This window comes from Galleria mellonella, unplaced genomic scaffold, assembly GCF_026898425.1.
Source record: "Galleria mellonella isolate WM207_F2 unplaced genomic scaffold, CSIRO_AGI_GalMel_v1 utg172, whole genome shotgun sequence".
Classification (NCBI taxonomy): Eukaryota; Metazoa; Arthropoda; class Insecta; order Lepidoptera; family Pyralidae; genus Galleria; species Galleria mellonella.
Window position 1 is genome coordinate 4,510,166 of NW_026442015.1, and position 23,772 is coordinate 4,533,937.

Below are 23,772 nucleotides of genomic sequence, written 5' to 3' on the forward strand. Positions count from 1 at the left end.
CTTTGCCTTTTAAGGCAAATCGAAAAAATCCTTCGATATCTTATTACATAATAGTTAATTATTTTCACCACAACGTGACATCTTTATAACATTTGTATGAGGTACTTAATTATCTAACCATCCTGATGGTGTGGAAGCATTTAAAAAAATCTCTTTATATCTATATATTAGTTTCACTGTGTATTAAAATTTATAGTACATTACTGCAGCGGCCAGCAACTGCATTGAAAGGCATTGATGGACGAACGTGCAAATGTAGGCCGAGGTGTAACCGAGGCACACATACGTGAGTCCATCAATGCCTAGTTGTGGCCAAGGCTTGTATAGTACTTTTCTCAAACAATGCGCGGAAATCAAAAACACAAGTTTACTTTTTAAATTCAATGACGAATAAAGAACAATAATAATTTTTCACGCGCCATAATGTTCCCTTGTTTTTTTTTTCAATAAACAGCTTTCTATTTGCAAGCCAGTTCGAAATTTAAATAAAACCTTGTATTAGTTACCTTCTCGGTAGCCATGTTTCGAAGTTAAAGGTCATTCCATTTTTAAATTACAGGACAGATAAAATTTTACATAGTAATTTATTTGGCCGCAAAACACGACAGATATGGATTTTCATACAACTTTTGCCGGCCGTTGCCCGCATGTATCTTGGCCAGTACGGTAATTTTGATTTATCTCGAAGAAGATTGTCAAAATAATGCTCACATTTCCAAGCATGTTTGAGAAAAATAAATCAATTAACTTGTTTACTTTCAGATAGTATATTTAATATATGCTTTGTTACAGAACGGTACCCACCCACTCGGTTCCAGTTCGTCGGTTACGAGCGGATCGAGCGGCTATAAAGTAACTATCACTATTTAATACCAGAAATGTATTTAATTCACTTCATTTCATTTAATTTTCTTATATTTTGAATGTATGTTAGCCGAACGAAAAGAATAATTAGTCAAATATGTTGTCCATATCGAACTAAATACCTTAATCAAAATGTTTATAAAAAAAATACTGTTTGCCAAAGGACAGCATTTAAATTTTCGAGAAAATGTCAAAAATTGTTGTTTAGAAGCAAGACTCATAATTAAGGGTCCCGAGTGGTCTCGAAACTATTTGAATATTCTTTACTAAAGTACATGTAAGTTAATCCGGTTGTTATTATATTAAAATATAAAGCGTATTTATGAAATTTTTGACATTTATTTTTTTAAAAAAGTAGGATTTTTTTTATTAAAATACGTAATATTTCACAAACAGCATGCACATAATGCATTTCTTTTTTTTTGTATAATTTTAAATCATCAAATGTTTAAATCAATTGTCTTTAAATTCGAATAACATTTAGTTAAGAACATGCTAAAGAAGGGCCAGATTAAAAGTACCCGTAACTGGCGAGCGTGTGTGAAAAGATTGATGACCACATTCATCAATCTTCGAGTTTCTTTCAAGGAAGCGAAAGAAGCTCGTTTGTATCGGAGCATTTGACGTTCCATTGTGCCTTAATTGGAGATAAGTGTGACTGATATGTATGTATGTATGTATGTATGTATGTATGTATGTATGTATGTATGTATGTATGTATGTATGTATGTATGTATATATATAACATTTGGTAACGAATTACACAAATCGTCTGTATATTTTAATATAAAAATGACATATGTCAGGATATTGGGTCACGCTAATCTTCGAAACCGCTCAGCGGACTAATAAATTTTTTTATATATATATGTACGAGTATATTCAACGTTTTTTTAATGGGTGATAATGGATTAGATAGGTGAGAATGAAGCAGGTTATTGTTCACGATGGTTTTCAGAGGCAACCACGTGGAGGGCATATTGGTAACAATGGAGCTGTCAAACTTCATTGCTAACAATCCCTTTCCCTCCTGTGTATTCGACTTATTGGGATAAAACTTTCTCAAGTTGGAATAATTAATTTGAGAACATTATATATATATATATATATATATATATATATATATATATATATATATATATATATATATATATATATATATATATCTTTATTGCACTTGTAAGTTACATATAAAATAATCTATTTGTAAAGGTTGTGAGCAAGGGTGGACTTATCTCTGTCAGAGATCTCTTCCAGTCCACCCAGTACAGTAAGAAAGCATTTCGTTAGCGGGCAGCTGAAGTTTTACCCCAATAATCGGCATTTTACCCCAATAAGCCCGGTAAAAGGCGGTAGGGGCAGGTAACTGCCCAGGTTAAGTAGTTTATTGTACAGTCGACGTAACGGTTGTTCAGTAAACATGACGTATGTAATCAGTCGTCCGATTGCAGCAAAGTGTACGGGGGCGGCGCGCCGCCGAGCCGGCCTCCGCCTCCCTCGACCACGAGATCATGAGCTGCGGTCGCGACCTGCCTGGTGAGTGGTCTACTAGCGTCGTCGCATCACGTTAATCACTACCATCGTCACACTCACCACATACCACACGCGGCTTTTCTTTTCACATTCACCATACTTACAACACTTAACGCATTTGTTACATTCGTCATGCTTCCGCACTTATCTCGCTTGTCACACTCATCACATTTGCCACACTCATCACAGTTGCCACACTCGTCACACTGGCCACACTCATCACACTGGCCACATACGTGTACTTTCCACGCTTGTCACAATCATCATGCTTGCCATATTTCCCACACTTGTCAGTCTTGCCACATTCGTCATGCTTGCCTCACTCCCCACATTTGGCATGCTTACCTTACCCCACACTTGTCTTGCTCATTAAACTCATCGCATATTTCATATTTGATACACTTCATATTTGCTACATTCATCATACCACACCTATCACTACACTCACTACTTTCATACTATGATCGTTACTTTCGCCATACCCATCGCACGCACGCATCGCATTATAATGTGGTCGGTGGTGAATGTTGCGTATACTGTGACAACGCCCCATGCGCCGGTCGGCAGCAGGCACGCACACGAAGCGGTCGTCGTCGGAGTGCCGCGAGGCGGGCGCGTCGCCGCGGCGCGGGCTGGGCGCGCGCGAGCCGTCCGCGCGCGACGAGCTGCGCCGCAACAACTCGCTGCGGGACACGCGCCCGCCCGCGCCCGCCTCCGCCTCCGCCTCCGCCTCCGCCTCCGCCGCCGCCGCGCCGCCCGAGCGCGCGTGATCGCTGCGCCGCCTCCGGTAGGCTGCCTCCGCCGGCTGTCCGTGCTCTGTCGCGTGATTGGACGTTACGAGTTTGCCGCCACGTTCGTTTCTATCTTTCTCGCTAGTACGCAAATTCACACCGACCGGAGCGCGTCGCCGACGCTGTGGGACGGGTGGCGACCGTGATCGTAAGTGCCTGCCAGCTATGTTTTATTCGAAGTTGTCATTTCTTAAATTATATAATTTTGTAAACGTACAGAATTATGTAAAAATATTCAACAGTTTCTGTTTCGGGTGTGTTTTTAAAGTGACAATATTTTCTTGGCGTATATGTATTGCGTTGTAAATCCATGATGTCTCCCGCGCTCTGTTCGGTGTGAATTGGGCCTATAAATACAATTGTTAACAGTAGTGAAAATAATACTCGTGAGATATGTCAGCAATGAACGTGTTTGTTAGTGTGAGACGCAACGTGCACAAAAGGAAGAGTTAGCCGAAAGGCTTGATTTTATACAAGTAAGTCGAATTGGACTGTACTTCCAAATTTAAAACATTCTTGATACTTGTGATGTGGGTTCTTTCGTTAAGAGTGTTCATAACGCTCGCTTATGTTTTGCTTACGTGACAATTATCTGTCAATTTTAAAAATAATTTAACAGTTTTCACTCTCACTGATGTTTTAAAAAGTGCTCTGTAAACGAACTTTACTCTCCGTTTCTCGTAAAATACGAGAACTAAATGATACCTGAATGATAAAAACCAAAAAAAGATAAATTTTTACAGTAACGTCATATTTTGCTTTGTTATTTTTCAAATTCATTTGTGCAATCTAATTCCAAATTTTTACTAATAAATTAATAAAAATATTATTACAGTTTTATTCGTAAGCAAAGCTCTTTTTAAACATTCAATCAAAAACATTGAAAATGCTTTGTTTTTGAAAATTGTCAGATAATTGCGATGTTGCCACATTCGGTATAAACCGTATTCGTTCGAGTTTTTAATCTACTTTCTGAGTACTTGCAATTTTTTTCCTATTTATGAAGAGCATTGTAATATTTTTTAACTACTTGATATAAAATTTACCCACGCCTCAAGTTCAACATTGTTTCCTAATGATTTCTAAGTATATAAAGAAAAATAGTTTACACAAAAGCTTCCTATTTGACACCACTTTCGCAAAAACTCGATGACAATTGTGCATTTTTTGGTAATAAAATATTACAAAATTGAAGGTCTAAAGCCAAATTTTAAGTAAATCACTTAAAAGGACGTTTTATACTTTAATACTGCGCTAAGCTCATTTCATCATCAATTATATATGTTTATGGCAAGCTGTATGTAAATCTTTACGTAGGTTAAGTTTGTGATAGTGTGAAGTATCAGTACTAAAGTAGCTGAGTGTGAATTCACTTTTGTTAAATATAATATCAAATTGATATGCCGTGCGCTGTATTTTAGTATGAATTGATCCTAAAGATGTCACTCTCATATTGTTGTATTTTATTTTGAGTTAATTTAGGAACTTTGTATTCTGAACGAACTAAACACATAACAGAGATGTTTCCTCCCACGAACACTCTTTTTTTATATACTATACAACTAAGAATGGCAAACAAGCCGACGCCCCACCTGATGGAAAGTGGTAACCGTCGCCTATAGACATGAGCAGTACAATGGACATAACAGAGTATACTGTTTCGCCCATGATACCCCCATGTGCCCATTCCTGAGGACTCAGATGTTACTCCTCTGTACCCTGTAAATTCACGCCACTCAGGTTACGGAATGAGCTTCCTGCCGAGGTTTTCCCAAGAGATTACAGCATGGGGTTCTTCAAAAGGAGGTTAAAGAGATTTCTTCAGGGTCGGCAACGTGCGCGTAATACCTCTAGTATTGCAGGTGTTCGTAGGCTACGGTAACCACTTACCATCAGGTGGACCGTATGCTTGTTTGCCACTTCAGTGGTATAAAAAAAAATTATAAATAATTATCTTAATCTAAGACCTGAAAAGGAAAAAAAATTCAATACTTTCATAAACTCCATAAAATATAGTACTAAATATAAAATGCCTTTAGACTTTAAAAACTATATATAAATAATACTATCACCAAATTGTAGAACAAAAATGAGAGTGACATAAGATCAGATTTTAATGTGATATATTTATATACAAATAAAATTATAGGATCGAGCTGTGTTTTAAATTGTATATAAGGCGGGACTGCCTTTTCAATATCCCAGATTTAAGAGAAAATATAATCTGAAGTGAAGATATACGGTTTTATGTGAAAGTGTACACTTATTTCGAAACGGACAATATGTTTTTTAACATTGCGGTAGCTTATACAAATCCTGGTTATCAATAAACATATAACCAAATATAGTTGCCGCCATATTTTTTTTTAATCCAAAAGTAATAAATATGTGGCGTATATCCAATAGTTTTCTATCTCGCTTACTCTTAGGGGCGAACAAAAATGAGTTCAAGTTAAATCCTATATCTATGTGGTAGTCTCCATCTTTTAGAGATTGCTCGTCACAATCACAGTAATTAGATTTCTTTTATTTGATTTTTGCATAATTCATGTTTTGTATTTTTTACTGTAAAGTATGACATAATTATGTCATATTTTAGCTTTCACTCATACAAGCGTAATTTTAGCGTTGAAGCTACGCTTTGGAAACTTTATATTGTGAAGTGTATATAAAAAAAAGAAAAAACAAATTATACTCACATTCTCATCGTTAATAAACGAGAGTTAATGCTAGGGCTTATGATTGGGGGGGAAGTGACCAATACGGTGTTAAATAAATCAGTAATTGATGATGCTAATACATATGAACGCAATCAACTTATTTTTCAAATATAATTAATGGTATAGTATTTTTATAAAAACAATATAGTATATTAAAAACAATAAAATAAATAACAAGGCTCGATCCGTATTAAATAAATCCACAATAATTACTATTTGCACGACGTGTGTTCCACCGCTATTGTTAATACAAACCGTTTTAAATCCAATTCACACCCAACGGAACGCAATCGTAGCGCGGGGAACACACCGCAATAAAGGAGCGAGATTTTTTTATAAGTATACAAATAGCTGTATTTAGTAAGCTTAAAGTGTATTAAATAAAGAAAAAAAAAACTTATATAAAAAATTATTGAAACCGGCCATGTATTTTAAAATGTTAAAACGCTATCCATGTACTGAATTATCGCTAACACGTTAGTTAAGGCCTGAAGAATATTTGATGCTGTATTTTTGCAACAAGGATGTATGTATGAGACCCTTTACCTACTGCCATGAATTTAGGAAAGCTTAAATGTCAGTTTTGACGTACAGAACTTGGAAATGATGGCGCCAAAAATAATATGTATGTGATTTTTTAAAAAGTACTTTTTGTGTTGTTTGTTAAATTAATTTTAATTGATCAACAATTTGTAATAAATAAATAAGAAATACTATTCAAATAAAGATTCAATGTAATAATGTAATTCGTATAAATTGATTTTTATAGATTTTAACATTTTTTTTAAAACTGAATTGCTTTTATATTTTTTTTCGTGCGCATAAATGCTCCACGTTCTGTACGTTAGAGTCTTTAGTTGTTAGAAAATGTAAATAAGATTGCACTCGACGATATCATTCACTACATTTATGAATTTATATATATATATATATATATATATATATATATATTATATTAAATATTGTTTATTATATATGAATCCTCATGATTAAGAGACAGACCAAGATTGCGTTGAAATAATATAAAAACTCTCAATTGAATGAATCTTAAATATGAATAGTTTCGAATTACTATTTCGAATAATCAAGTGTGGCCATTTTATATATCCAAGCGAGTGATCGGATTCGTCGGTTGAATATTTCCTTCTAAGCAACAAAATTATACAGTTTCTTCTTAAAATAGTCATTCTTAAAATAGACATTCCATATTACCTTATAATTATGACTCATTAAGGTACAAATTTGCATGTAACATGTCATTCGTCTCGCGTTCTGACAATAATTTTCGGTTTTAAGAGAGTTTTATACTGTACTTATTTCATTGGGGTTTGTTTCCATGAATTTGAATTCCGAAGTGTCGAATCCAAATTTATAGTCATAGTAAAATTATGTCAATAGATGGCGCTTAACACTTTGTAAATCCCACTATTAAATTACCCGAACGGTCTACAGATTATATTATTTTAATAACGTTTCCTTTGGAATTTTAATATCGAATTCCTGTTACGTTTTTTTTTATACAACTTAGAATAGCAAACAAGCTGACGGCCCACCTGACGGAAAGTGGTAACCGTCGCCTATAGACATGAGCAGTAACATGGACGTAACAGAGTATACTGTTTCGCCCATGATACCCCCTATGCATTGCTATTCCTGAGGAATTCCTAATTGTAAAAGTTTTCATTGTAAGTCAACTATAAGATAATATATATATATTACCAATTTGTTCATATATATATATAGTGCTTAGTGCAAGTGCACTAAATACGATCGCATTAATTGGGTACCTATTATCGCCGAAGTTGAAATTTGGATTTAATTCTAATCAACCAATCAGGAGCGTTAATTTTTAACCTAACGATGGTCGAGATCGAGTACGTTTTAAACTCGCACTAAGCACTCGATTCATATTCAGAAATGTAGTGAACGGAATCCTAGTTTAGTATCAATTGAACATGACGAGTAACGTGTTCATAGTTCGGTCAATCGGTACGTGCTAATGCGAAGGTCACTCGGGAACCAGTATGGCGCTTATGATCACTTGTAATCACAATTCAGAGAATAAACTGTTAATTATCGTCATCATCATCATCATATCAGCTGGTAACTGTCTGCTGAAGATAGGCCTCCTCCATAAAGGGAGGTTTTGTTAATAGTTACCACACTTGGCAGGCGGGTTGGCAACTGCAGTTAGCCTTTGGTAATGTTTTAAGGACGCTGCTGTTCATCCTTTGTCCGTTAAGTTAGAAAGAAAGGAGGTGGCCTATTCTATGCCGGGACCACACGGCGTTGTTAATTATGTGCTCGTTTTATGCCACGGGCGGATTTATTATGCTTATATTATATTTATTATACTACATTTCATATATTTATTTATTAAAGCTCAAACCGCGGACATGTTTTATATTCATTACTTAATATTTCCCAAATTTGTTGTTATAGAGAGCTAAGTTTTTGTGACTTTTCATTTACCACTTTTTATTGCATGATGCGTAAAATTACAATTAAAAATTATAATTATCACTTTGTGGTTTGTATACTTAGAACTGCGGTAACAAATTTCGGAAATATTATGTGATGGATTTAAAATACCAGTCACAAATAACGGTCTGCGATTCGAGTGTTAAAGAAGTTAAACTTGACTAATATACTATAACACGTGCTCAATACATGTTTAAATATCTTACTACAAAAAGTTGTCTAAGATCTATCTTAGACAAGTTTTTGTAGTAATTTTAAATTTCAAATAGTAAATTTTATTATAATAATTTATATATTTTGGTACATAAATTTGGAAATATTTTTATTTAATCACTTAGGGTTATGTTATTGTTAAGATAAACAGTTTTTTAAATCCTTTTTTTATAGTTAGATACACTGATTTATCAAAATAAGAAAATATATATAATTTTATTATTATTAAATGTTTTACTTAAACTTGTGAGTTCAAGTTGTCATAAGCGCCATTATTGAGTTGAAAGTTGTAGCGCCTAATAGCTTAGGACCCGTGATACCAACTCTTGGATTTCGTACGCCGTGCACTTTTTGCCAATATTTATAGTTACCGTAAAAATTGAATTTTGTCTATAGAATGAAGAAAATAAACAATATATTCGAAATAGAGAAAAAAAAAACCATTGAATTTTAGAGATTTTCATGTCTAAAGTTCATTAGTTTTTTTTTAATGTCATGTAGGTATTACTTAAAAAATTGTGTTATTTGGGGCGAGATTAAAACAATTAAAGTTAGAAAATGTACTTAAATTAACGGAAATATTGTTTATATTTCGTCTCACATATGAATAGACTGTGTGTATATATTTTCAGTATACAGACGCGCTTCGCGCGGTTGTAAAAATTCTGTATGTATACATACATGTAATATGTATACATTCATGTTGCGTTTGTATGTAAATAAATTTAGTATTTGATATATGATTTTAATATCATCGATGTGAATGGGAACCATACTTCATTCATACACGCACATTGTATTGACATCCGCTGAAATAAAGGGCTAGTCTAATTATTTAAACAGTAACAATTGTTTATCAGTACATTTGTTTCGTATATACATGTATATTTTTTTCTACTTTTATCTCATTGTACATTCAGTAAATAACCCCAGTATATTACGTATTTAGACATTTTTATACTTAATTCAGGGATTGTAATACTCAATGTAGTCATTATAGTACTTGATTCGGTTATTATAATACCAAATTCAGTAATTATAATACTCAATTCCGCCATTATCGCACTCGATTCGGTTATTATAATACCAAATTCAGTCATTATAATACTCAATTCAGCCAATATCGCACTCGATTCGGTCATTATAATACCCAATTCAGTAATTATAATACTCAATTCCGCCATTATCGTACTCGATTCGTCATTATAATACCAAATTCAGTTATTATAATACTCAATTCAGCCATTATCGCACTCGATTCGGTCATTATAATACCAAATTCAGTCATTATAATACTCAATTCCGCCATTATCGCACTCGATTCGGTCATTATAATACCCAATTCAGTAATTATAATACTCAATTCAGCCATTATTTGATTCAGTCATTTTAATACTAAAAGGATGACAATTATGAAATATATTTATAATGAGTGACTGTTAGTTCTATATTCATTGATTGTCGACAATCAATACAAGTATATTTGTTCGATTAGCCAAAATGACTGAATATGTACAAAACTGTTTTAGATAATGAGGCATCATATTTTTTTACGTTATAATAAATAACACAATAATACGAGGTTTGTCCGGAAAGTACGTATAAAAGTTTTTTAAAAATTTTATTTTACAATTATTCAGGTAAATCAATTTTATCCCCTTCAAAGTACTCCCCCTGTGACATAATGCACTTGTGCCAACGCCGTTTCCACTGTGAGAAGGCTCCTTGAAAGTCCTCTGGTTGTAGGTTTCTCAGCTGCCCCGTCGTAGCTTTTTTTATCTCATTTATGTCCCCCAAATGCCGCCCCCGAAGTACCAATTTGGTTTTTGGGAACAAGAAGAAGTCACACGGGGCCAAATCCGGCGAATAGGGGGGGTGTTCGGTCACCGTAATGGAATTTTTACTCAAAAACTCACGGACAACAAGAGAGGTGTGGGCAGGGGCATTGTCGTGGTGAAGAATCCAACGCCCCTCTCGCGCCAATTCTGGACGAACTCGTGCCACACGAGCTTTGAGGCGTCTGAGCACATCGACGTAGAATTTTCCATCAACTGTCTGGCCTGGAGGGACGAATTCTTGATGGACAATCCCCCGAACATCGAAAAAAACAATCAACATTGTCTCGGCCCTCTCTGAATCTTTTTAGCCACTTGTGGACGGTTGGTTCCTTCACAGCATCATCCCCATAAACTGTTCTGAGATCGGCAAAAATTTCACGGCCATTCTTGCCGAGTTTCGAGAGAAACTTGATTACGACGCGCTGCTCTTCAACGGAAGCGGGCTCCATGCCGACGGGGTTTCGTTAAGAGGTAACTTCACAGATGGCGTGACAAGCCAGTTCGCACCGCACGGTGGTCAGACCAGAACTGAAGCATTGTTAGGGACATAAGGAAGGGGTCCTGCGCTTACCTGGCCTCCCCACTCCTCTTTCTCGCATTCCAGAACACTTTTATACGAACTTTCCGGACAGACCTCGTACATAATTTTCATTGCCTATTTTCATTAATACATTTAATTAAATTGTATAGGTTATTTTACGTTTAGTACAATTTGATATATATTTGTCATAGATATATTATTACATATTTTTTATTATATTTTTCTATCATGACCATCAACACGTATAAAAAAAAGAATTATTATTATTAGTTGTATAGTAGATAGATAATTTGTATAGGGTTTTGTCAGGTGATTTTTGTATAGTGTTTGGAAGGTTTTTGCGCGTCGCGACTGGCTTGCACATGGACTATATGTAATTATATATAAGTATAGTTTAAAAAACCACGTATTTTATTTTTGATTTTATTATAGAACCATATATTTTTTATAGCGTCTTTTTTATTTTAATATTAAAAGGTATGTAATGAAATTTGTTGCCCAAAAAAATAACAGTGACTTGTAAGAAAACATGCTGATAAACGATGAGATGTTGGTTGATGCATTAGAATAAAATATTTAAATATAGAACGCGCAATCGTGTGTCTACAAATTATACTGGAAGTAGTTTTTTTTTTTTTTTTCACAAGGAACTGTGAAAAATCGTTGCAAAAGTACTATGGGATCAAGGAGGGTCTCAATTCATATGTATTTTTTTTTTGTATATATGTTACGCAATATCTTTTTTTTAACCGATGTTTATTTTTGCAATGGATAGTGTGTATAATTAACCCATACTAAACTTTACGTGATTTAAGTTAGTTTATTTTGTGCAACTTTCTTATTATTAATTTATTAAATTATTAACATTTGTATTTCTATTGAATACATTTCGAAGTTACAAATAAATCATGATACATTTTTATAGTCCCATCGCATGCCAGTCGTGAATTTAAGTTAAGCGCCTCTGAGCGTCGTTTGTACCATAAAAAAAGGGGGAAAGTACGTAATTCCCCTCTCTTTTGTTGTTTTAACGCCTGTCTATCCGACGAATGGATAGCGTGATATTTGTTATTATAATTTGTTAACGTGTGGGTGCTAGATTCTGTTTTCTTTTTTGTTAAACGTATGTTGCCATTTTGAATTATTTGAATATTTGTATACGGGATTATGAATTGCCTTGTCATTGTATTTTGTTTGAAAAGCCCGTATGTAATACTCATTGTGCGTAGACCTGACTCATCACATATCACATAATTAACAATAATGATATTTTCCGTATGTGTAACCATACACATGAATATATTATATTACGTGAATACATCGCGCGAATGATATAAATGTAATTGACCGAATGATTGAACGATAAGCGTTCGATTCGTTCAATCTGTAAATTCTAGCCATATTATATAATAAATAAATGTGACAATTTAATACATATTATAATTTGTGTAAATGCCTTCATAATGGTATTATAAATGAATGAAAAAAAAAATAAACATATATTTTACATTTACAAAATGAATAAAAATGTAATTTTGTACTCCATAATTTGTTAAGCAGATTCAAAGTTTCAATGCCTATGTTTACATATTATAAAATACAAAATATTATATGTATATGTTAAATGGTGTTTTATAATATGTAAACTAACTAATTACGATTTCCTTGATATGTGTTCGTATGTAACATAACATAATCTTCCTTTGGTCTTTGCGAGCAGTATGTCTGGATGTATTCAGTAGTTACAGTGTATTAAAAAAAAAAAAAATATTGGGCTTTTTTTTTAATTTGTTCGCGAGACCAAAGTCTCAACGGAGCTGTAAATGACCTATTAAACTAAGAACCTATGCTATGCTATACTATAACTGCTTAAGGAACTTACTGGTTAATATTGAAAAAATAATTAAATCAAAAATATATAATGTGTGCTGTTTTATTTCCTGTGTCTCACTCGTGACTCTTTCTGAGAATACAAAAAACTGTTTGTTATCCTATTGTGTGATGATGATGAGTTCTGACTGTTTTCGGTCGAGGTGACCGCTTTGACCCCCCCTATATAGTATAGTAACCCCGCCTGCGCTAACGGAATACGCTGGCGGAGCACCAGTGAATGGTGATAGTGAGAATGAAAACAGGCCAGTTAGCCCATCATGATGAATTCATTAGGAATTAATCATGATAGTTTCCAGGGAGAACCGCGAGGAGGTCGACCTAGTTGGGTATATTGCTAGCAATGGGTCTCTCAGTCTCCATTACTAATAATCCCTTTCTCCCCCTGCGTAGGGGGCTGTTGTCGAGTTAGTGTGCTCGGATGTGGCTTGCGTAGTCAATCTTTTTATTAAAGGTCATTGCACATAGCGGGCATGCGAGCTCGCCATCGCTGTTGTAATGGTAATATATTCCTGCTGCTAGTCGAGCTTTTATTTCATCTTTCTTTCAAAATTACCAAAATGCAATTCTACTGTGTAGGTACTCAATGTAAAAACTGACTGATACAGAATTAATGATATGCATAATGAGCTTTCTAATTACCCACATCTGCTATACAATCGTAGTGTCAATACAAATGCTGCATGTGTACTTCAATCTGTGACATAGATTTAGGATAGGGGACTATGAAAACACTGTTCCTGATCCTGGAGTGAGCACAAAATAATTCTCGAGTGGACATGGGCCAAAATAATATAGTCATAAACTGACAAAGCCAAAGTAATATCCTATTAATATATGTAAAGAATTAAAGATATAATAGCCAGTGACAAGAATTAATGAAATTTAAGAGGCAAAAATGAAACACAATATTGATTTTCAAATATATTTCAGTAATCAAAATATAATAATAGGCTTACACATTAATAGTTACAAATCGTATCCCATGGCATGACCAACTGTTTCACAAAAAAGCAAAACGACGAAATAAACCTAAATGCTATTAATATAATATATATAATTATACATAATATCTACACAAAATGGAGTCCAAAGCCAAAGAAATTGATATCACAAAAATACATTTATAGCTGATAAATAAAAATAAAATATATATTTACAAGCTGATAAATTACAAATCCCATAGAGTATATTATTTTTTTTTTACATAAATCGTTAGTGCACTTTATTCACATTGTGAAATTTCTTATTTATTAATAATAATAATTAAAAAAAAAAGAATAACCCATAAAAATGCCTTAACTCTAAGTGAAATTACTTTAAAATTTCGTGCACTTAACACCTTTTTATATGAAAAAAAAAAAGTATTTTAACATTTAAAAATGGCGGTTAGAAAAGTTCTTTTTTAAATATATTTCTCATTCAATGATCTATAGCTATTTATTATCGTCGGTTATTTTCTTTATAAATTAATACTTTCTGTCCTGTATTTAAAAAATGCGTTTACACTTATAAAATATTGATTGTATATAATTATCGAACTAGTTTTATTTACAATAGTCTTTTGGGCTACATAATTTATAACTTTTCTTTAAACAATCAAATCTACGTAAGACTGCATGATAATGGCGCTATAATTAATATAATGTACTGTAAACGTGCGCACAATGTAAAATAATGTTACATCACACATGATTCTATGTTTTCGTGTTTCATCGTTGTTTAAAGGCCTCCATCGTAGGTGTAAATTAATGAAATTGTAATTATAGACACTAAATTGTTAAAAAAAATCATGATAATGATTTGTAACGTTAATTTTAACTGAAGTTAACAATATTTCAAAATTAAATTAACAATATTGTAATGTTAAATTTAAATCGAATTAATGATACTGTAATAGTAAAATATCAAGTCGTTTTATAATAATAATACATTACGATAAATCGTGTAACCTCCACACTATGAGACCTTTATCGTGATAAGTAGAAAAGCATTCGAAATGTATCATATCTATATCTCATTGGTCGGTTCATAAAATTAGGTACATTAGAGTCTAATGTGCACACACTGTCATACACATTTTTTAATTAAATTAATCTGAAGACAATTGCCTGTAAAATGGACTGTCCCATTCTAAAATATTGGGTGGGACAGGTCATCAATGCAAGAGCGTCATGACCGCTCATTTACTAACATAGGTTAAAAAAATAACTAACAAAATGGGCCTTATGTTGTCTATATAAATAAATATTATGAAATATTAACCATATTATGATGTGACATAAATTACATTTGAGCTATAAAATCTATTGTATATTTCGTGGACGTATCGTTAATAGATTTGATTTCGTTGCCACCCAGTCTCACGTGTACTCGATTTGCATTAAAACGTAGGTTCGTAGGCAAGCATCGACATACTCAATTCTCGAGACTTAAAAACTATAAAAGAAATGCAGAATATATTATCACAAAGGATCCCGGAAAGAAATAGTGAGTCAGGAACTTCATTCTAATGAATATTTACATATTTATTATTTTTTTATTTAACCTTAAATTAATTTTATATCACAAATAAAATTCCAAACTATTTTCGTATGAGCAATTATATTTTTTTTTATAAAACTACTGTTGGTCAAGATTGTGATAGCATTGACTTTTAAAACGCAAATTTTAAATGAAGCTTACTGTATTTTAATAAAGGAAATAAATTAAAGACAATAAAAACGGACCCGAATTTTTAATGGACACTGGTGTCTCCCACAAACAGCGTACCGCTTACCATCAGGCGGGCCACATACCTGTTTTGTGGTACATAAGTATTCTATATTTTCCATATAAATGAAACTGATCAATTAATTAAATAATAGCTTCACATCCCGAAGTCTATTGTTTATGTATAAGAATACATGCATCTATCGGTAGAAACGTTTTCGTTACCACAAGCATGAGGAAAAACAAGGCAGAAGGCGTTGCTGTCTCGCTATAGCTCATGCATATGATAACGAAAACATACAAATACAATCTCGATAAAGAAGTAAATATTGAAATAAAATTCAGTATCCGTTTTTACTTTAACAATAATTGCAAATTAAACTTATTCACTAAAAACTCATTGGACGTTTTCAAAACAAAAATAATAATAATAAAACAAAAAAGAAATTAATGGCTGAGCATAATTTTTCTACATTTATATCTATCTAATTTAGTCTTAATATCTGTTTAGTATTTTGTATACAATACAAATGTATACCCCCGAAGCGTTTTCTCTATAAATAATATAATATATTGTACAATCGGCCGCCGCCATTTTGTTTTCCAATATGGCGGCGGCTCGTGGATACGTCTAGGTATGTATTAAAAATAAAATAAGAAACTTTAAAATTACATAAGTAACGATATTAAAAATCGCATTTCGCATTTCTCATTACCAACTTTATACCATCTTTTATTTACAAATTCATCACGTGTTTTTTCGTTTCTTTAAACATTGTTTAGTTGCCACTTAACCTAGAAATTAATTATATATATATATGGACAATAATGCGTCATTGCATAAAGTTCTTTTTTCCCTATAAAAAAATTAAATAAAACTGTACGTACGGGTAATACTACCACTTTTATAAGTTACTAATTATCTGAAAATTAAACAACCCACAATCTAAACAACAAAATGGCGAGGTTCAGCAGGAAAAATAAATGTTGGAAGGCAAAGAAAGAGATGGGCAGATGACATAATAAAGACAGCAGGAAAAAACTGGACAAATATATGCTACAGATAAGGAGAAGTGGAAAAAGATGGAGGAGGCTTTTACCCTTGGGGACAACTGAAGTGGATAAAAAGCTATAATAATAAAAATCTAAACTACCCTTCCTTTTCCATGGGTAACGTAAGAGGCGACTAGGGAAATAGAATGGTCGATAAAACATCACCAAAACCTAACTGTCAACTAATACCAATCCGCCTGCCAAGTGTGGCAACTACTGGTAGACCTCTCCAGGGGGGATGTCTATGTTAAGCAGTTAACGCCTGATATGATGAAGATGAAATGTAAACTAATCATCAAAAAATCAGCTCGACCTCCACTCAGTTTCCCCTGGAAACTATCGTGGTTAATGTTGAATTAGTCACGATGGGCCAACTGACCTGCTTTCATACTCACAGCGCAGGCGGGGTCACTATTTGCATCCAATAAAAAAAACCATGTTATCCTTAAAGAACTTTTATCCTTAGCTGGTTTTCGATTTATGGTACACGAGTTATTCGTTCAATTCTTAACTTTATATTGAATTCTTTACCTGTCTAATATTCTAATTTATTTATGCAAAAACAATATCTGTCAATGTAATTTATAAATGTGGTAGCAATACTTGCACGTAAAAAATTTAAACATACTACTATAAAAGTAGAAAGACTCAAAATAGCCGCACTATTACTTTTTTTCCAAAAGGAAAAGCTGCCGAAAATAAAAATGCTAAAACATTTTTGGTGAGCCACTGGTAAGTTTCATTGGTAAGATTTTCCCAACCATGATTATTATCACAATAAAAGCAACACCAATTTTAATCGAATACGCTACAGGTAAAAAATGGGTTTGGACGAGATCAACCATTAGAAATATTTAATGAAAATGTACGCAGTGATTCATAGATTGATAAAAAAAATAAATAAATAAACATACCACATACAGTGGTACATTTTAGCCACCTTATTCAATAAAAACATCAAATGTTTAATAAATTTAACCTATTGAAATGTTTCATCTTTTTCTTTTTAGTTAACTTCTTAATTTGAAAGAAAGAGACAAACAATTAAAATTGGTCTGCAGACGGTTTTTGTTCTTATGAACAAGTCCATAGTAATATAGATTATTTCCCAATAACAACAATTATTGAGTTAAATTATTAATTGAAGTTCAATATATTGGTAACATTGAATTCATACAATACTCATTGCACTGTTTGAATTCAGATTAAATTTGTTAAATAAGAAATCAAATTAAAAATACATGAATACAATTTCACTATAGTCAAATTGAGGCGAGATTTCGCATTTGAATTTTACTATCAATACAATTACAATTGTCAATCACAATTATTATTATTATTATGAAACGTGGAATTATACCCGCCGTGTGGTCATAGAATAGCCCATCCCTCCCTATTCGGGTAGTGGAAGGCGAGAGATGGACCTCTTATAACATCCCTCTTAAAACATCTCCAAAGCCTAACTGCGTGACAGCTACTGGAAAACCCCCCCACCCCCCCAAGGGGGAGGCTTATGTTCAGTGGACAGTTAAAGGCTGATATGACGATAATAATGTAGAATTAGACGTTAAAAAACCAATTCTCTCCTAATCATTCTTTCCTACAAGAAATCCATAGTTATCTATTATCAACTGTATTTCGCGGCGTTACCCGCGTGAATCGGCACATAAAGTACCCTAAATAATATATAATAAAGTAATATAGCAATATATATATATATATATATATATATATATATATATATATATATATATATATATATATATATATATATATATATATAATATGCTAAATTAGGATATAACCTATCCGTGTACCAAATTTCATTCAAATCCATTCAGTAGTTTTCACATGTAAGAGTAACGTCCATATAAACTAAAGCATTTATAATATTACCTGTTACGCCCAATATACAAGCTAAAATAGAATATTATTAATATGTTAGTGAACAAATTTCTTTATAAAGAAACAAGTTTTTAAAAAGATGGGGGTAGAATAAAAAACAAATTGGCATTCCATATAAAATTTGTGTCCAATCGTAAAGCTTATATCAATTTGGCGTTCATTCTTTCACATTACTATGTAGGTAGTTTCCTGAGTACACTACTTGTTACATACTCGTATATAAAATGACATATCTACGATTTTTATAATTCAGAGGATAATTAGGATAATTCTAGAACATACTATAATGTTCATCAATGGCTTGGATGATGATGATGATGATGATAATGATGATACTACAATAACTTTTGGACCCGCAAAACAAAGTTCAACAATGATTTCACCCAATCACAATATAACAAATTCCGATTGACAATTGCAACCTGGTATTGCTCAATTATTTGCTACGATAATAAAAAAACCTATCCTGCGTACAAGCGAACTAAACTTGTTGACAATTGACAATTACAATCAACAATTGTCGTTGTCAATTGTTCAATGGCGGCCCTTGCCGACACTGCGCCGGATGCTCGTCCAAACCCGTCCGTGCGATTAACAGCGGTATCATCTGACGCATGCGGCGATGAGTGCTACAACTAGTGCGGCGGCGGGCGCCAGCCGGTGGGACAGGCTGTTGTATTTGCTGCTTTGCTCGCACGTGCCTGCAAATGAAACCGAATAATATTAGAATAATAACTTACGTCTAGTTGACAAGTACATTCAGATTTTCAAAAAAATAAAAAAGCGTCTTTATTATTAAAATAAATATTAGATTAAAATATTTTAATTTAGACGGCCAAAGTAAATTTTGATTTGTAATAAGTAATTTTCAAAGAAAAATAGTAAATTGTTTCTATTAATAATATATATTTTATCTTTAAATATATAATATGAGTGGGACCAACAAGGAATTTAAACCCTATCTCTTGAAATTATTTTTTTGTTTAATTTTATTTAAATTTTAATATTTTTATTGTTTGTAATGAGGCCTAACAGTGTCATCACTAGCAAAAGACTATCAGATCGACCTCGCATGAATGTCGAATTCGCTGTGGTGGTGGTGGTTCGACATCGTGGTGAATTCATCTCGATGGGTCAACTTACCTGACACGAAGTTAGATCAAATTCAGTCGTCATTGATGCCCCGCTAGTGTATACCGTTAGCGCAGGTTCCGCTATACGGTATACGCTACCGTTAGCGTTAGTGTATACCGTTAGCACCATTCCACTTTCTTGCCATTAAAAAAAAAAACATGTTACCGTTGATGGTGAGGTTGTACGCCTTGTCCCCGTCGCGGCCCGGCACCATGCTCCGGTTGCACGAGCGCGACACCGCCGACAGCGCCAGCAGCGGCGCGCCGCCGCCGCCGCCGCCGTTACCGCCAGCGCCGGCTGTCGCTGTTTCTGCAAGTCACACCGTCACACAATTTATCTTTATGTATAAAATATAACTTAAGAACGAATGGACTAATGTAACTAATTATTTTTTAATGTTCGTAATTGCTCGATTAAGCTTTTTATAGAAAGAAGAAATAGTTAATAAATTCAGATTTCACACCGGCTGGTGGAAACCTCTGGTGACCAGAAGCCTATACTTTGGTCAACGCATTTCCATTGCTATTCAGCGTGTAAATACATCAAGTATCCTAGGCACCCTACCAGCTAGCAGTGATCTCAAAGAATTTTTTTTATATTTAAAGAATAGATATTTTTTATTTTTTAATTACTTATCTCTAATTATATATCTAGGTTATTTATACATCAATGTAATTAACATGTATCATTTACACTTTGTACGCAATAAAATTTGTTATAAACCGTTAATAAATTTGACAATACAAAATAATATTATAAATGTTAAACAACGCTAAACAACTATTTATTTGAATGACAATTGTGCATGGTATTAGTCGATCATGGACAGGCTTTTAATGACCATGTAATTTTAGACATAGTACATTTATATAAATATACACAATGTTAACAGAGATTAAAAGAGTAACTGTTGAGTTCTTGCGGGCTCTTCACCACAGACAAAAAATTTCCAAACCCTGCATTCATAAAAAATGACGATATAAAAGTGTAAACAAATCTTGTAACTAAGTCTATTTGAATAAGAATTTAGATTATATAGATAGTCTCTAAAACGGGTCAACGTTTTGTCAGCTAATTGACAAATTAGCTGACTCGTTTTTCTGTCAGTGCTCTATATACTTACGCACACAATATATCTTATTAAATAAATGAAATGAGTATTTACGCATTAAAAAGATGTAAAAATTATAGGACAAAATATAGAAATTATAAAGGAATCACTCATAACTATTTATCACGCAAAATTTTTAAAAAAAGTCGAGTCGTTTTTCTCCAAGAATTTGTATGGAGACACTGTATCTATATAATGTAAACTATCTATCTAATGTAAATTGGACTCTATTTTTCCGCGCTTAGCCTCTTATTGGGGCCGTTGTGCGTACGAATGGTGGCTAGTACAGCCAGCCTGGTTTCGCCACAGGTTTCACGGAGCGAGCTCCCTGTTCCGAGGACGGCTATGTATGTATGTATGTATGTATGTATGTATGTATGTATGTATGTATGTATGTATGTGTGTACTGGACGCGGTTACCGTTGCGCGCGGCGGTGGAGTACATGAAGCAGAAGGTGCGCGGGTGCAGCGACGAGCGGGCGACGGGCGCCGCGATCAGGAAGCCCACGCCGCCCTCCGACCAGCTGCCGTAGCACGTGTACACTGTGAACCATACGAACAAAAATATTACAACATGAACCATTTCATATATTTTTTTTTTGTTTTTATGTTAAGTTTCTTTTGTCTCTCTCTCTCTATACATCACAATACATGCACGTCTATACAGGGCATTTTTATTTTTATCCAATTTTTCCTTGGCACCTCTATTCTATTCGTGTTTCTACCGCTGTTTCAGTTTGAAGGGTGGGATATGGCAGTGAATTTACAAGGTACAGAGGAATAACACCCGAGTCCTTAGGAATGGCAACGCATGGCGGGTATCATGGGCGAAATAGTTTACTCTGTTATGTCCATGGTATTGCTCATGTCTATAGGCGACGGTTGCCACTTTCCATTAGGTAGGTCATTAGCTTGTTTGCCATTCTAAGTTGCATATATATATATATATTCTTCTACTATTCAGTGACTAGCAAGGAGCTGAACTCACTGTAAACATCATCTGGATTATTACAACGCTGTATACAGGGTGTATAGTATTATATTATCTCTGCCGTGGGTGTCATAAGAGGAGTTAAATTATTGTATGTCTGTGATTTTGTAATAGTAATAGATTTATTTTTTTGTACTTATATATATATATATATATATATATATATATATATATATATATATATATATAAATTTGCAACTTTGTGTTTTACGTATACACGTGAGCAGTATTTATGTAGGTATTTACACGCATGTGTGTATGTATATGTACATGTATGTGAATGTATATTTATGTATAAATATACATAATAGTGAGTAGGGATATATATTTACATTATTACATGTATTACATCTCTCCATATTTAGAAATAATAGGTTCTTCATCGTGCCTCTAATCAAACTGTTTATAATTACTCCTCTCCATCCAAAGGTTGCCTGGAAGAGATCGCTTTTAACGATAAGGTCGTCTGTTGTTTTCTCATTGTGATTATTTCTTGTAATTGTTTATATTTATAATAAGTTTAGTTTTTGGAAGAAACAATAAAGAGCATGTATGTATGTATGTGTGTGTGAGTATGTATGTAGGTATGTATGTATGTGTGTGTGTGTGTGTGTGTGTGTGTGTGTGTGTGTGTGTGTGTATATACGTGGCGGGCGGTCACCGGTGGAGTCCCCGCAGGGCGACTTGAACTCGATGGAGTCCTGCGCGGCGCCGCAGCCGAGGCTGGCGCGGTCGTGCTCGCCGGGCGCGCACTGCCGGCCGGCCTCCTCGCCGCCGCCCGAGCCCTCCGCCGCCGCGCCTGCCCCCGCCCAGCACACATATCAGTAAGTACATAGCGTGCACCACCCCATAGGGGTATGCAAATATTAAATTGTATTTGGTTTTTATTATATTGAAATTACAAAATTTCTAATTATAATATTCTTAATGTCAAATCTTTACATTAAATAATTTTGTACAATTATGTTTATATTTTAAATAATCTTTAATACAGGAATAATAATAGGATAATAGTCAGCAATTTGGCATGCAAAATTTTATATATATCAATGCACAATGTTAACAATTCTTCACATGTACAATATCAAAAATATGTCAAATACACTTTTATGTCAATTTATATCTCATACCTAAATAATCAGTAAAGAAATAAATGGAGACCATCTTGTGAATAAAGATTGACAATATGTACACAAACAAAATAAATACATTATAATTTTTAATTAATAATGTAATTAATTATTCATAATTTCTCATATATGAGATAAACGACAATAAAAAGTATTCTATTCTATATGTAGGAAGTCTCCTTTTTCAACAAACTTCAAAAATAAAATAGTTCTCAATTCGATTATATTTTTATGTTTGTTACCTCATAACTGCATTAGTTCTAAATTAATTTGGAAAATTATTTTTTTATTTGAAAAGATACACTTACAGATCGATTCTATGCAATTTTTTTCAAAATCGGTTCAGTAGTTTAGTTTTTGGATCAAAATAACTGATTTTGTCACAATTGAAGTCAATCTTTATTTTTATTCTAATTAGTAGCAGCATTAAAATAATTTATTTTGTACGTGGTCTCGTGTTGTTTACTAGGGAGTAACTGAGCAATTACCATTATAATATGGGGAAAAATGATGAATTCGGAAATTCGTAAGTGAGTAACCGTGAGTAAGACACGTACCTATAGCTAGTTGCTGCCGCCGCTGGCGCCGGTCGGCCAGCGAGTTAAGCACGGAGTACCGTCCGAAGATGGGACACCGCATCGGCGTCAGGGACGTCGCTGCACATACACAAATATTATCTATTTATTACCTAATGGCATTTATATATTAATAAATTTTAAATTTTCGCGCCGTTTACACATATTTACATCGACTTAAATACCGATTGTGTATTTAAAATTATTAATAAATATGATTACTCATTCATATTATAAATATATTATATTAGGGAGTAAGTACCAGAGGGAGACTTTGTACAAAACTCGAT

At 33.5% G+C, this 23,772-nt stretch overlaps 2 protein-coding genes across 11 annotated transcripts in view; one reads left to right on the forward strand and one right to left on the reverse strand.

The window, feature by feature from the left end:
* LOC113514430 (serine/threonine-protein kinase BRSK2) overlaps positions 1–12,903 on the forward strand; it is a 58,190-nt gene extending 45,287 nt beyond the window's left edge. For 6 of the 10 annotated variants that reach the window (XM_052893020.1, XM_052893025.1, XM_052893026.1 and 3 more), the window contains exons 24-26: positions 793–852; positions 2,316–2,400; positions 2,965–12,903. In XM_052893020.1, the coding sequence (XP_052748980.1) occupies positions 793–852; positions 2,316–2,400; positions 2,965–3,167 (348 nt within the window). In that variant the 3' untranslated portion in view covers positions 3,168–12,903. Of the gene's footprint in view, positions 1–792; positions 853–2,301; positions 2,401–2,964 lie in introns of all 10 variants that reach the window. The other 4 variants (XM_052893024.1, XM_052893030.1, XM_052893029.1 and 1 more) reach the window with 3 other exon arrangements.
* An 879-nt stretch (positions 12,904–13,782) lies between these two features.
* The window catches only part of LOC113514431 (uncharacterized), a 212,257-nt gene continuing 202,267 nt past the window's right edge, over positions 13,783–23,772 (reverse strand). Inside the window, exons 12-16 of the mRNA XM_052893152.1 lie at positions 23,465–23,563; positions 22,439–22,576; positions 21,207–21,329; positions 19,841–19,984; positions 13,783–19,242 (exon numbers count right to left, since the gene is read on the reverse strand). Of these exons, the coding sequence (XP_052749112.1) occupies positions 19,145–19,242; positions 19,841–19,984; positions 21,207–21,329; positions 22,439–22,576; positions 23,465–23,563 (602 nt within the window). The 3' untranslated portion in view covers positions 13,783–19,144. The remainder of the gene's footprint in view (positions 19,243–19,840; positions 19,985–21,206; positions 21,330–22,438; positions 22,577–23,464; positions 23,564–23,772) is intronic.